Source organism: Manis javanica, chromosome 3 (genome assembly GCF_040802235.1).
Source record: "Manis javanica isolate MJ-LG chromosome 3, MJ_LKY, whole genome shotgun sequence".
Lineage (NCBI taxonomy): Eukaryota > Metazoa > Chordata > Mammalia > Pholidota > Manidae > Manis > Manis javanica.
The window spans coordinates 135,315,300-135,328,672 of NC_133158.1; the positions used below are offsets into that span (position 1 = coordinate 135,315,300).

At 40.4% G+C, this 13,373-nt stretch overlaps 1 protein-coding gene and 1 long non-coding RNA gene across 2 annotated transcripts in view; one reads left to right on the top strand and one right to left on the bottom strand.

The window, feature by feature from the left end:
• The window catches only part of SEC62 (SEC62 homolog, preprotein translocation factor), a 45,198-nt gene extending 43,714 nt beyond the window's left edge, over window positions 1–1,484 (bottom strand). Inside the window, exon 1 of the mRNA XM_037003028.2 lies at window positions 1,328–1,484. Within this exon, the coding sequence (XP_036858923.2) occupies window positions 1,328–1,363 (36 nt within the window). The 5' untranslated portion in view covers window positions 1,364–1,484. The remainder of the gene's footprint in view (window positions 1–1,327) is intronic.
• The window catches only part of LOC140848462 (uncharacterized), a 60,627-nt gene continuing 48,721 nt past the window's right edge, over window positions 1,468–13,373 (top strand). Inside the window, exon 1 of the long non-coding RNA XR_012129387.1 lies at window positions 1,468–1,595. This is a non-coding gene — a long non-coding RNA (uncharacterized lncRNA). The remainder of the gene's footprint in view (window positions 1,596–13,373) is intronic.

A 13,373-nucleotide genomic window follows, 5' to 3' on the forward strand; every position in this document is an offset into this window, starting at 1 on the left:
ACCTTCAATACAAATTCTAATAGAAGTATTATATTTCCATATCTACCCAATAACACTAAATTTTGAAATACTATTAGTAGTATAATTAGACACTTCTAACAACCTTAAGCTCTGGTTTTATGATCTACCTGAGCTTGGGGAAATTTCTGAGTCCTTCTGTTCTCCGGAACTACTTTATTATTTCTGTTCAATTCTAAATTTATTGATTACTGGCATCCTTTTTTCCAGTACTTCAAAATTTTCAGTGTAATTTTAACTTGCATAGCTCAAATTACCTGCGGTGTAAGCCAATTTAAGTAGTAAACTTTTTTCCTAATGGAGGAATAAAACATTAGACAGAAAGTCATTCTAAGCAATGAAATTAAAAAGAGAAAGACAGTGATGAATGTAACAACCCGTAAATCATATATTAACGATTCACAACATGTTATCAATTTATGACGACATGAAGGTTTCTAGGCACCTGAGCTGATGATGAGACAACGGACTTTTAATAAACATCCTCAGTCTAATGCATTCCACATATTTAATCCTCTGGCAAAGAACAGAAAACAACACGAGTAAAATTGCACCGAAGAAGTGCAGGTGACACGCATGTGGAATGAGTGAGGGATGTTATGTAGGTTATTAGGATGACACATTGGCATCTGAAAGGTTTCTGGGCGCGACCAGCTCGTTGCAGTACCAAAGAGGTAGTGTTTATTTACACTGCATCGCCTGAAAGCAAGCTGGAAAGTCTCAATTGGACTATTGAGTTAGTAACACTAGGGAGAAAGGAGGATATACACAACTGAACATCTGGATAGGCAGAACGCCGCTGGGCCCCTGGGGCATGAGACCAAACCCAGATTACGGTCCTTCTATTTGCGCACAAAGAACTGGCTGTTTTAGGTCAGTCGGCCTCTGTCTGCCTTAGTTACCACGGCCTCAATTTTGGGAGCGCTAAAGCGAGAGGATGGGGCGGAGAAGGGACTGGAGGAGCCCGGCGAGGCTGGTGTCTGAGCTCGGGAGGAGGCTGACCTGCCCGCGCAGGCCCAGGCTGGGACCGCCACAGGAACCTGGGCTGGCGACGGCGCCTCCGCGGCCAATTCCGAGCGCGTCGCCTCTCGCCTTCCGCCGCTGCCGCACCACCGCCGCCAGTCTCCGCCGTCGCCAACACCGCCCCCCCTCAGGCCCCTTCGTAACGACGCAGCCTGCAGCCGGAGGCCTCGCGGCGGAACCGCAGCCCACCTCTCCCTGGCTTTCGCTCGCCCTTCCGGGGGCTTTTCCTGCTTCTTCCACTTCCTAGCGCCTTGAGGTCCCCTACCCCAGGTCTCGGCTTTACTACCTGGATCCGCTTCTTGTGTCGCCGGCGCTCCGCCATGTTGGCCGCTCCGCCCGGTTCCCTCTGACGTGGAGCGAGGGGGGTTGGGGGAGCGGTGGAAACCTCGCGAGAGTACGCCGCGGAACCGTTATGTAACCAGGCAACTGGCGCCCGGGAATCGGGGAGGCCAGCAAGAGGCCGGGGACCAGGCGCACCTTGGCGGTGCGTTCTTGTTCACCACTCCGTTGCTTGCGGGAACTGGAAGTCGCTGGGACCAGAAGGAAGTTGAGAAGTGAGTCAGAGAAGCGGAGGGCTGGAAAGAATAGTTCTCAAACCTGACTGAGCGTCTGAATCACCTGGGAAGCTACCAAAAATTCAGATTCCCGCCTCCCTCCCCACCTCGTCCCGTCCCATGTTTAGGGTGGAGCACTTCACTGAGGGACTTACTGAGATCTGCGAAATTCTAGACATCCCTAACTGGGGCATTTCCAATCATGTGAACGAGCCTTGCCCCACCCATTCTTTTAACCCCATTTTAAAGATGGGAAAACAGACCACTGAGGAGCAGAGATATGGACTAGTCTATATAAGGCTCCACAATTGGTAGTTAGCAGAGCCGGGACCTTAGACAATTACTTTTTCCATGTAATGTATGGGGTAGTACGGCACATCTAAAACAAACTTTGGATTCTCCATTGCTTCTCAAACTCAACATTTAGAAGCGGAGAGTCAGAACGCAGGGAAGTAGAAGCGACTAGTAAGAGAATAGAAAGTGTAAATTGGGAGTGAAGACGACTACAGGCTACTTCAAGTCTGGCGAATTACTATTGTAACTTGTTTTTTTAGAGCCAAGCAGAGTAAAGAGAATGGGCTTAAGTTGCTAGTAAGTGTTTAGATAGAAAGTCCCATGAGTTTATGGAGATTTTAAAGCATTTTTAATTGTAGAACATTGGGAAAATACAGAAGAGTAAGGTGAAGAAAATAATCCCTAATTCTACCACCCAGAAATCTGTTTTCATTTTAGTTTACTTTCTCCTAGTATTTATTCTTAATTTGTATGTATAATGTGTACATATATGTGTATATACATTTGTATTTATATTTATATATTTTCCCCTTTCCCAAATTGAAATCATAATGCATATGCAGTATGGTAGCTTTTTTTCCACTTAATATTACATTGTAAGCATTATTGTATCATTAAATAATTCTTCAAGTTCCCACATTATATGTGTAACCTAAATTAAATATGTAATTTAATTAAATATGTAATTAAGGCCAATAGTCGTATCTTGATACCTAATCCTTTATAAAGCAAGATAGTGAAAGTTCTTTTTTGGGCTGTATGCAATTCTGCCCTCAGGGAACAGGATCAACAAGACATTTAGTTCCTTTCCCCTCTATAATCTATCATTAGGGAATGTGTGGTCAGGAAGGGGCTGAGAAAAAAGAGATGATTCTTACCAATTAACCCAAAACATAGTATCGAATATGAAATGCCTATTTCCTTGAGTCCCTCTCACCTTCCAAAATGACACTGAATCTGTTTTGCACTGTTTTATCTGGAGAACACTGCATTCTTTTCAGAGAACAGCTGATACATAAATGAAAATATTATTGCATTTAATAGGTATTGAGTGCCTGCTAGATTCAAAAGTCAAGGCTAGGTTTATGATGGGGAATAAAATTCCTTTGTGGATATAACTCCCCCTTAAGCTACTGCCCTACCACCTTTTTCTTCAGAAGAGCTTTTTTTACTCTCTCCATGTTCTACTGACATTCCCTCCTTAGATCACAATGCTTTAAAAGGTTTCTACTTCCACCATCCATTAATAATTCTTACCAAATCCACTAGCTTCTTTTCAGGTAGCATCTTAGTCAGCATTTGACAATATTGACATTTACTTCTTGACTTATTATTCTTTGGCATTTATGATACAGATTTCTACCTTCTGATTTCTCTTTAGCTCCTCTCTCTTTACCCAGCTCTTAAATGTTCCTGGCCACCATGCTTCCATGTGCAGTTTATTTTCTCCTCTTTGCTCTATGTATTCTGGAGATTCTCATTCAGGCTTTATACTTCATCCCAAAATACTGCATAAGTGTTTATTTCCAGCTGTCTTTTGGATATCTCCAAATAGAAATCACCATTTCCCCCACAAAATCTGCCCCTTTTATTGTATTTTAAAGCTCTGATAACTGTTTCGTTCTTCACTCAGTCACTCATGCTAGAAATCTTGGAGGTATCCCAGCCATGCCTCTCTGCCAACCAGTCACCAATTCAATTGATTCTACAAATGAAATGTTTGTAATTCTTTCCTTCCTCATCACTCCTACTGCCATTGCTTTAATCATGTCTATCATTTGATGCCTACCTGAACTATTGCGGCAAGAACCTCCTAATCGTTCTCCCCAACTCTATCATCTCTGCACTCCAGACCATTTGCCACTGCCTTGTTTACCCCCATCCCATAGCTCCCCAATTGGGTATAGTCACATTGATGATGGCTAATGTTCACACATATAAGTCAAGTATCAAACTTCGGGGTCCTTCTTCCATTTAATATTTATATAAAAATGACTCTTCTACCCCTTCCAATGTATCTTGGGTAGTGGTAGTAGAGAATGCCTTCTAGGTACTTCTTGTTCTGATTTCCCTTTGAATTTGCAGCCTCACTCTTGTCATTTGACTATTATTTCTTTCCCAAATAAGGAGCATTGCTTCTCTTCCTTTTTTTTTTTCCAAAGCAAAACTTCTCTTTGCCACTGCACTCCAGTCACTTCTCCCTAGTGTTCCCTCTAAAGCTCAGATTTCTCTTGCTTTATAGAATAGAGAAACTGAAGTCTTCACTCTTGACGGGATTTCTTTGGGCATACAAAGGGTTCTCCAATCTGTATCCCTTCTCTGAGGATTAATGAATAGCAGAGGACTTGAAAAGTTCAGTTTCCTGGGGCCTAGCGGCCCAGTTAGTGGAAAGGAATGGTATATAGAAATGTATTCCCATTTATCAGACTTAACACAAACTGGAAACTGGTATATTCAGTTTTTGTTTTAAATTAACACTTTCGCTGGTCCCTTTTATGTGTTAAACATATGTGCAACTAAGTTGAAAAGAAAGAAGTTACAGAGAAATGTAGCAAATAATGGCCAGGTCTTTTTGGGCACAGTTTTTATAAAAACATTACAAAATGTAGTAAATAATATAAGCGACTTAAAGCTGTTGCCATAAAGAAAAATAAACCAGCGTAAATACATTTAATGTAAAATAAAATGCAGTAAGCCTAATTTTATTTGAAAGTTATTTTAAAAATTTTAAATGAATTTAATTCTTTAGACTTCCACTCAAGAAATAGCATAAATAAGACAATTGAGTATCATTGAAAAACACACATAGATATTTTGTTTTCAAAATGCACAATACATAAATTCTTAGTATGCTAATATTTTTTAAAATACTGAATATTTTTATGTTTAATAAAAAAATCACTTCATTTTTTTAACTGAAATGGTAATTGTTTTGTCATTTCAAACAAAAATATTAGCAGTATTACTCTCATTCACACACAGGGTACTCATGATTTCCTTTTCTTTGTCCTATTAGTCAAGGTTCAGTGCATAAAAGATAAACTAACCTAGATATTTTAATTTGAAAGGGACTTAATTAAGGAAATTAAGATGCTTCTAAAATCCTTGAAAGGTTGGGGGAGCAGGCGCAAAGCTGGACCTGCCAGCATGGTTGCCAGAATCCTGCCGCACTGCCTGTCAGGGAGATCTACATCTGGGGAGCTAGGAATGTGCAATAGTGACCTTAGGTTCAAGAAACTACTAGGTTAACTAGATCCAGCTCTGGAATCCAGGATCACAAGTTATTGTCAGCACTGCTACCACTGTCTCTTAACTCCCATGATCAAGACTGGGCACTAGTGTGATGCTGTAGAAAAACCCTCTGTCTCCATGACCTGACTTGCCAGCAGGGTAAAACCAGTAGCAGCAAGCTGTCCTCCTTATCACTTTTGTCCTCCTCATATCCTACCAGTGCATCGTATTAGAACCAGCCACTAGTTGTAAGGGAGTTTGGGAAATTAAGATTTTAGATTTCCGTCTTCTGCTGCCAGTTGACTACATCCAACCACTATTTTCTTCCTTAAAAGCACCTAGCTCTCTCTTACATTTCCTGCTTCATCTTTCGCATATTAGCGTGAGACCACACTTTTCCTCCTACTGTCCTGTCCCACCGCTTGCACTTTCACACCCACGTTTCCTATTTTTCTTTCCTCTTCCCACTTCCCACTGATCCTTCACAGGTCAAGTAACAAGTCACCTCCACAGTGAAACCTTCCCTGAATTCTTTCTTCAGCAGACTCAGTCGTTCCTTTCTCTGGGTTCCTACTGTTGTGGGCTGAGTTTGTTCTCCTCAGTCCTTGTTACCGCCACAGCAAAGAATTCAAAGGCAGAGACACAGTAGTGAAGCAGAGGGTAAGTTTTGTTTGAATATGCTCCACAGAAGAACAGGCCAGAGTCAAGGTAGACAAAGGCCCTGAACTTTAGGAGAGGGTCTATTCATCACCACCTAGCTGGGAGGTACTTCTTTGATTGACAGAGTGAGATCATTTGATTGACAGTTCTAGTTATACATCCATTCCTATTGGTGTGCCTGTCTTTTCCCAGAATGTTCACAGAAAAGCCTGTGGAGGCAGGGAGCAAAAAAACCCACAATTTTATTTTAATGAGATTATGCTGAAATGTGGTTTGGGTGGTTTTAGTTTTGTTCAATTGTGCCTACATTGGGACCTGGTTGGGACTGGTTTGGACTGGTCCAGAAAGGCAAGAAGTTAGCTCTCTACAAAGCCTTTATTGTCTTTCCATGGGATCCCAACCTGGGCAAAATTGGGCAGTCTTTTTCCTTTAACATTGTCTACCCCTTCCCCAGCTGCTCACATCTATCTTTTTCCCTAACATTACAACATTTTGTACAGTTGTTGTCAGGCATATCTGGGGAGATCTCCCTGCACATTTGGTGAAACCTCAACCAGGAACAGAGTTCCTGACTCTGATGGAGAAAGAATTTGAGATAGTGTAGGTAAGGAAGAAATTCATTAATGCAAGAGTGACAGTGAATGGCAGCAGCCATGAAGGCAGTAGAGCAAAGAACAGAGGGAGAAAAGGGAAGTTCATTGAACTCCTGCTCAGCATAGGGCAGAACCTTTGCCCACTCCTGAACCAAGGTTATCTGGTGTCCAGTGTCTGTTTGAATCTGTCCAGCATGGAAATTAAGCCTCTACCACCTCAGGATTTGGGGGCACCTTGGAGCACTGGATGGAGTGAGATTATGTTCTGAGAACTTCCCAAAGCAAAGAAAGGACATTGGGGGCAGGCTGCTAAAAAGCATGATCATACAGGGCAGTCTCATCCGTGTCACCTAGGTGACAGTAACTGAAATCAGAGACCTCAATAGCCCTTCCCTATGTGTTTGAAGTAGAACAGAGAGAGAGAGAAGACTTGTGCTTAAGTCTAGAAAATTAGTGAAGTATTGAAGTAACAAAGACGCTTACTACCATGACCAGGGTCTTTCATTAACCTTCTGACAGGCTTGGAAGAGCACAGAGATAAAATTCAATAAGCTGAGCAGTGGGAAGGTTTTATTTAAGGCAAACTACATAGTTGAAGAAAGGGGAGTACGGGCAGCCTCAGAGGAGAGGTGTGCTTAAAGGTTTAGAATTTGGGTTTTTAAGGATTTCAGGAATGGGATAAAGGGAGTTAGACTGACTGTAGTCTTGTGAAATCTTTCTCTGGTGAGAGACATTGTGTCACCATTCATAGTCAGTCCTGTAGATATTTTGTAAGGTAAACTTAACACAAGGAATTTATTGGTCTTGTTCTTCTCCAAAATAATGGTTACCCTCAAGGAGTGGAAACACATCATTTAGAAATGCTTGCTCTGTTTTAAGATAGGGTCAGTTTTTGGCTAATCACTGTAAAATGTTAGGAATCTTACCTCTTAACTCCCTGGTTTTTAAAATGGAATCTTAGCCTTAAGATGGAATACCTCCTGTTCTTACTATTTATATCTTGGCATTTTTCATCATAGCCAGGAAAAACTAATCATGTTGCTTGTCCCATGTCCTTGCTCTACCTCACAATCATTGCTGTAGTGTATATAATTTACATTGTAATTTGTTGCTTTTCTTTCTACTAGACTGTAAACTGTTCAAGAGCATGTTCTCTATCTTAGTCTGCTGTTCTCAATGTCTAGTCCAGTGCCTGGCTCACAGAAAGTGGGTGTTGATAGAGTGAATAATGAATGATGAAAATGACATGCTCCTGATCTTTGGGAGCTTTTAGTGAATGAGGGAAATGTAAGGCAGACAAGATTATGTTCGGAATTCTTCATTGTATCCAAAGGCCTCTGTTATCTATATAGTCCTCTATAGAATTTAGAGGAAACCAATTTAATAAGAGGCTCCCCTAGATTTGGTTGAGGAAGCACGTCTCTGTGCAAGAAGATGTACCCTAGCTACCAGTCATTTTGCCTGGTTTCTTGTAAGTGTAGTCTTACCTGAAAACAGAACCATGTGAAGATCTACTCTCTCAACATACCTCCAAATCAACAATTTGAGAGGAAATACAGAATTTGACAAAGTTAAATCCCCCCAAGGGACAAGGAAAGACAGTTAAATTCCATAGGTTATTAGTATACCTAGAACTTTGTTTTCTGTGCAAACCAATGTCTATGAATATGGGAAGAGGAGAGCAATGGCAGTGATAAAGAACAGAGGCTCAGCTGGCACAGAATTCAGGAGGGCCAAGAAAACCAGGACTTCTAAATCAGGATCTTGGTGGAAATTGGAAGGAAAATAATAACACTTTTCCTCCATGTATTAGTTTCAGATAATTTTCTGACAGCTCTTGTGCTCAAGTACTAGTTCAATAATTTTAACTTTTCTAAAAAGAAAAGAGCACTAAGCCAGTAAATTGTATGGATTGGATATTTTAACTTTTAAATAGTTATCTAAATAATTCAATGTGGTCCATGAAAATTAGGGTCTATTCCCAAATTAAGGGTACTAGCTACTAAACAATTTTTCCTTGTATATCTGTATAAGAAACTAATAAAATACAATATTTTATATTCCTATGTGACATGAAAGATGTTATGCTTCCTGTGCCTCCAATTATTGTTATTTTTTTCCTATATGCTGCTTCTAAGTTATGCAGAATTTCACCCCAAAAGGAACTCACTGCATTTGAAGTGGCATATTTTAGAGCAAACAGCAAAAAAAGTAGCAGGTTCTTTTGTTAAGCTATACTTCTTAAAGAGATTTCAGTGTCCTGATTTTTTATCTGCCAACTGGAAAACTTTACCCTTTTAACCTCCTTTCACCCAGGAATCAATGATCTGAAAAGTCAGTGTATTTAGTGCTCTAGTGTCAAAATAAAACAGTTCCTAGCAGAGGTCTTTTCACATTGTAAAAAGGACTGACATTCAAATTTTGGTAATAAAATAAATGCCAAAAGCTTAGAGTATGCTTTTAAGAAATGCTTGAATAATCCTACATGACTAATCAAACAAGTTTGCTTGTCTAGTCTTAAATTCAAGAGTGAAGATATTTAGTTAATATGTATTTTCTACTCTGTCCACAAGCCAATATTGTAATAAGTGAATTTTTCTCAACCATGATTTTTAAAATTTATTTTTAATTTTTTCAACTATTCATTCTGAAATACCTTCAGACTTATGAGAAAGCTGTAAAAAAAAGTTTGAAGAATTTCCACATACTTTTCATCCAGCTTCTACAAATGCTAACATCTTCCATAACCACAGAACCATTTTCAAAATAGGAAATTAACAGGCCTTATTCAAATGTCATGTCCTACTAATGTACTTTTTCTGCTCAGAACACCATCCAATAACCTGCATTGCATTTAGTTTTCATGGTTCATCAGTCTTTAGTCACAAAAAAAATATTCCTCAGATTTTCTTTGTCTCTCCGGACTTTGACTCTTTGAAGAATACTAGCCAGTTATTTTGTATGATGTGTGTGCTAATGTGTGTGCTCACATTTGGATTTGTCTGATATTTCCTCATGATTACATTCAGGTTGTACATTTTTGAAAAGAATATCACAGAAGTGACATTGTGTGCTTCTCAGTGCAGCTCCTGAAGAGGAATGTGCTTGCTGTGTCCCATCAGTGGCGATGCTAATTTTGATCACCTCGTTAAGGTGGCATCTGTCAGGTCTCATCACTTTCAAGTTACTGTTCTTCCCTTTAGGAGGAATAATCTTCTAATGAGGGGATACTCTGAAACAATGTAAATACTCTGCTTTTAATCATACTTTTGTGCCCACTCGTTTTAGCTTCCATTAATTGTTTCTGCCTGAAATAATGATTGTGATCATGCTTGCCAAATGGTGATTTTCTCTTTACATTTTTTCTTTCTACATGTATTAATTGGGATACCACTATAGAAAAGAGTTGATTTATCTATCCACTTATTAAATTATCGATTTGGCTTGACTGTCCAGAGACTATCGCTTAGGAATGGTTTGTGAATGAGAGACAACGTGGTGACCTGTGGGTACTGCACTCTCCACCCCACAAGAACTACTCCTTTTGGTGATATTTGTGCAGCTGTTTTTTTTTTTTCTTTTTGAGGAGGGTCTGGAAAAGAGCTCATGTGGTTTAGTGAGGAGGACCTAGGGAATATCTCTTATTATGAATCGGTTTGCATCCACTTGTCTACATTGGGGCTGAACACCAAGAAAAAGCCTTTGAACTCTGTGAAGGTGTATACAACATGTGTGATGGCCTGGTGCGATTCTCATGGGAGCCAGAGGCTGGAAGGACCATGATGGGGCATGAAAGCAATGGGAGCAGCTTACAGGAGAAGAAGCCTGGTCCAGCAAGTCAGACCCAGAAACAGAGCATCTGAAGGGGTGGAGATTTTAGATCACTGCTGTAGAACTTACCTCAGCACAGATGTCTGGTAGTAGGTATAACCTTAGCAAAAGATGCTTAGTATATTAATTAAAAGATCTATGAGACTAACTGCTCTGACACTGCAGGTCTAAGCAACCTCCCTGTGGGACTCTGTACTGCTTCTCCTCTGTCACCTGGTGGGAGTATTGTCCTTCTCACATTGTAAGATCTGCATTTGGACCACTCACCTCAAGGACAACATCTCAGTTCCAGCTCCACCAGACCAGCTGTATGGCTCCAGTTCCATGACACTAGATGTAGCTCTAGCCATTATTGAGTTTCTACTCCATATGTCCCCAGGGGACAGCCATGGGTGTAAGAGCAGTGAGTTCTATGTGATACTTCTATGGAACCCGAGGCTGTGTGATCCTAGTCAGGTTTACCAGATTGGCAAATAATGGCCATGGCTGACTCAGGGGCACATGTAAGAACCCTGATGAGTCTAGCACATTTCCAAAAATAGGGACACCACTAATTGGGCCTGTTACGTATAGTTGAGCAAGAATTAATTAAAATCTGGCAGAGAAGTAATAAAAGCCACATGTAGAGAGATTATTCTGTTTTTCCTTGTTGGTATTCATGCTTTCAACTTTCCCAACTTAACCAAAGAAAGTGTTTGTGGGCATGAGAAACATGTCGGCTGGATTTTCTATAAGACTTTTAGTCTTTAGAAAACAAGCAAAACACACACACACACACACACACATACACACACACACCAGATTTTTGTCATACTAGCATTCAAAGCCTAGTTCCTGTCTCCTTTCTTCACATGTATGTGTGTATGTTTGGAGAGATAGAGAAATATCATAGATTATTAACTTCTAGGGATCCTAAAGGTCATGGGTCAATGCCTTCATTTCACAAATTAGAAGATGTGGCTTGAAGAAGTAAAATGAGAAATAAATGGCCCAGTTGGAATTCAGACTTAGATCCTCCAGCTCCAAGTTAAGGACTCCTTCATTTGTAAGGTATTCCTTTCAAGGAGGGGTTTTCTGGTGGAATTAGTAAATGCTGTTGTTTTCCTGATGGCTTCAGGATAGACCAAATGCATGGGATTCCTTTGGCAGACCCACAGGAGCAATGCAGTGCAGCAGATGCTGATTACCTCTGGCAGGTATGAAAGAAAAGAGCTGGTTTGTACATTCAGTTAATTATCCTTTCATCGAATATCTACTCATGCAGGACTGTATTAGGTTCTGTGAGGAATGAAAGGTGAATACAATTAATCATGTGTAAAATATTTACAATAATATCCCAGAGGAAGAGAGAGAGAAGGAGCAAGCCAGAGTGGAATATACACCAAAATGTTAACCATTTCTAAGTGGGGGAATTAAGGCTACTCTCTCCCATATGCTTTTTTGTTGTTGTTGTTGTTGTTAATCTTAAATTTCTACATTGAGCACATTAAACATTCATTGCTTTTGGAATAAGGAAAAAAGATTACTTCTTTTTATTAAAGTATCATTGATATACAATTTATCTTGGTTTCAACTATTCAACACAGTGGTTCAACAGTTACCCATATTATTAAATCCTTGCCCCCTCTACTGCAGTTACTATCTATCAAGCAGTAAAATATTACAGAATCATTGACTGTATTTTCCATGCTGTACTACCACCCCCAGTGATCAACTTACATTGTGATTGGGAATTACTGTGCCCCTTTATCACCTTAGCCCTTAGCCCTCCCTCCACACCTGCCCTAATCCCTCTCCCTTTGGTAACCACTGGTCCCTTTTCAGTGTCCACTGCTATTTTGTTCTTTCTGTTTTGCTTTGTTTTTGTACTCCACAAATAAATGAAATCATTTGGTATTTGTCTTTCTCTGCCTGGCTTATTTCACTGAGGATGATACCCTCTAGCACCATCCACATTGTTACAAATGGAGGATTTCTTTTCTTTTTATGGCTGAATAATATTCCATTGTGTATATGTACCACCTCTTCTTTATCCATTCATATATTGATGGACCTTTAAGTTGCTTTCATATCTTGGCTATTGCAAATAGTGGAGCAGTAAACATAGGGATGCATATGTCTTTTTGAATCAAGGAGAAAAAAAGTTACTTTCAATTTAAAACTAAGTCATGCTGTATGTGTTCTTCAGATAGCCAAGTAGGCTGTCTTAGATGTTCTTGAGCCTGAGGCCAAAGTTTGGTGGTCTCTTGTCTTCCCCAAAGCTGTGGTTTCCAGGGAGCTCTACTGGGATGAAAGGATAGATAAGGAGGGGGTTGTTTCTGTGTTCATGGGGCCGTATCTTACCCATTTACCACTTCTTGGGACACAAGTGCTTTGCACAAATCTCATGGTCACACCGCTCTCTTGCTTGTCATACATATCCAGGCTAAGGGACAAACTGCTACACTGGCATAACATGGTACAACAGAGACATAGTCTTTGGTCACCTAAGGAAGTGATAAAGACATGAGTCAAAAATTTAAAAAATCTTTTTCTAGCATAAGAAGTGTAAAGGATGAATTCTCTTTGAGAGAAGTTCTGCTGTTTTAAATCTCATAAAAGTCTTTCAGGTTAATGGGGCAATTGTCCATTGTTCAGAGGGAAAAAAAGTTCTTGAAACAGTAGGAAACCTTTAAGAATGCTTTTGTTACTAGGCAGCTGCATCTGGGGAGGTCTCTCCCTGCAAGCTTAAGCTCAGTGAAACTACAACCCTGGTGGGGAGGAGGGTTCTTGACTGTGATCAGGGAAAGAAGTCTTATTCAGGTCAGACAAGTGCCAACAAGAAAGGGATTCATTAAAGCAAGAGTAGAAGTAATGTCAGCAGCTATGCAGGCAGTAGAGAGCAAGGAAGAACCCAGGGAGAAAAGGGAAGTTCATTGAACTCCTGCTCAACATAGGGCAGATCCCTTGCCAACTCCTGAAACTAAGGTTACCTGGCTTCTAGTATCCACTTGAATCTGCATGGCATGGGAACTAAGCCCCTATCCCCCCAGGATTTGGGGAGACTTGGAGCACTGGAAGGGGTGAGATTATGTTCTGAGAACTTCCACTTCCCTACCGGTCTGAAATAAAACAGGGAGAGAGAAAAGGATTGTGTTAAGACTGGAAAGCGGAATGAAGTAGCACAGTG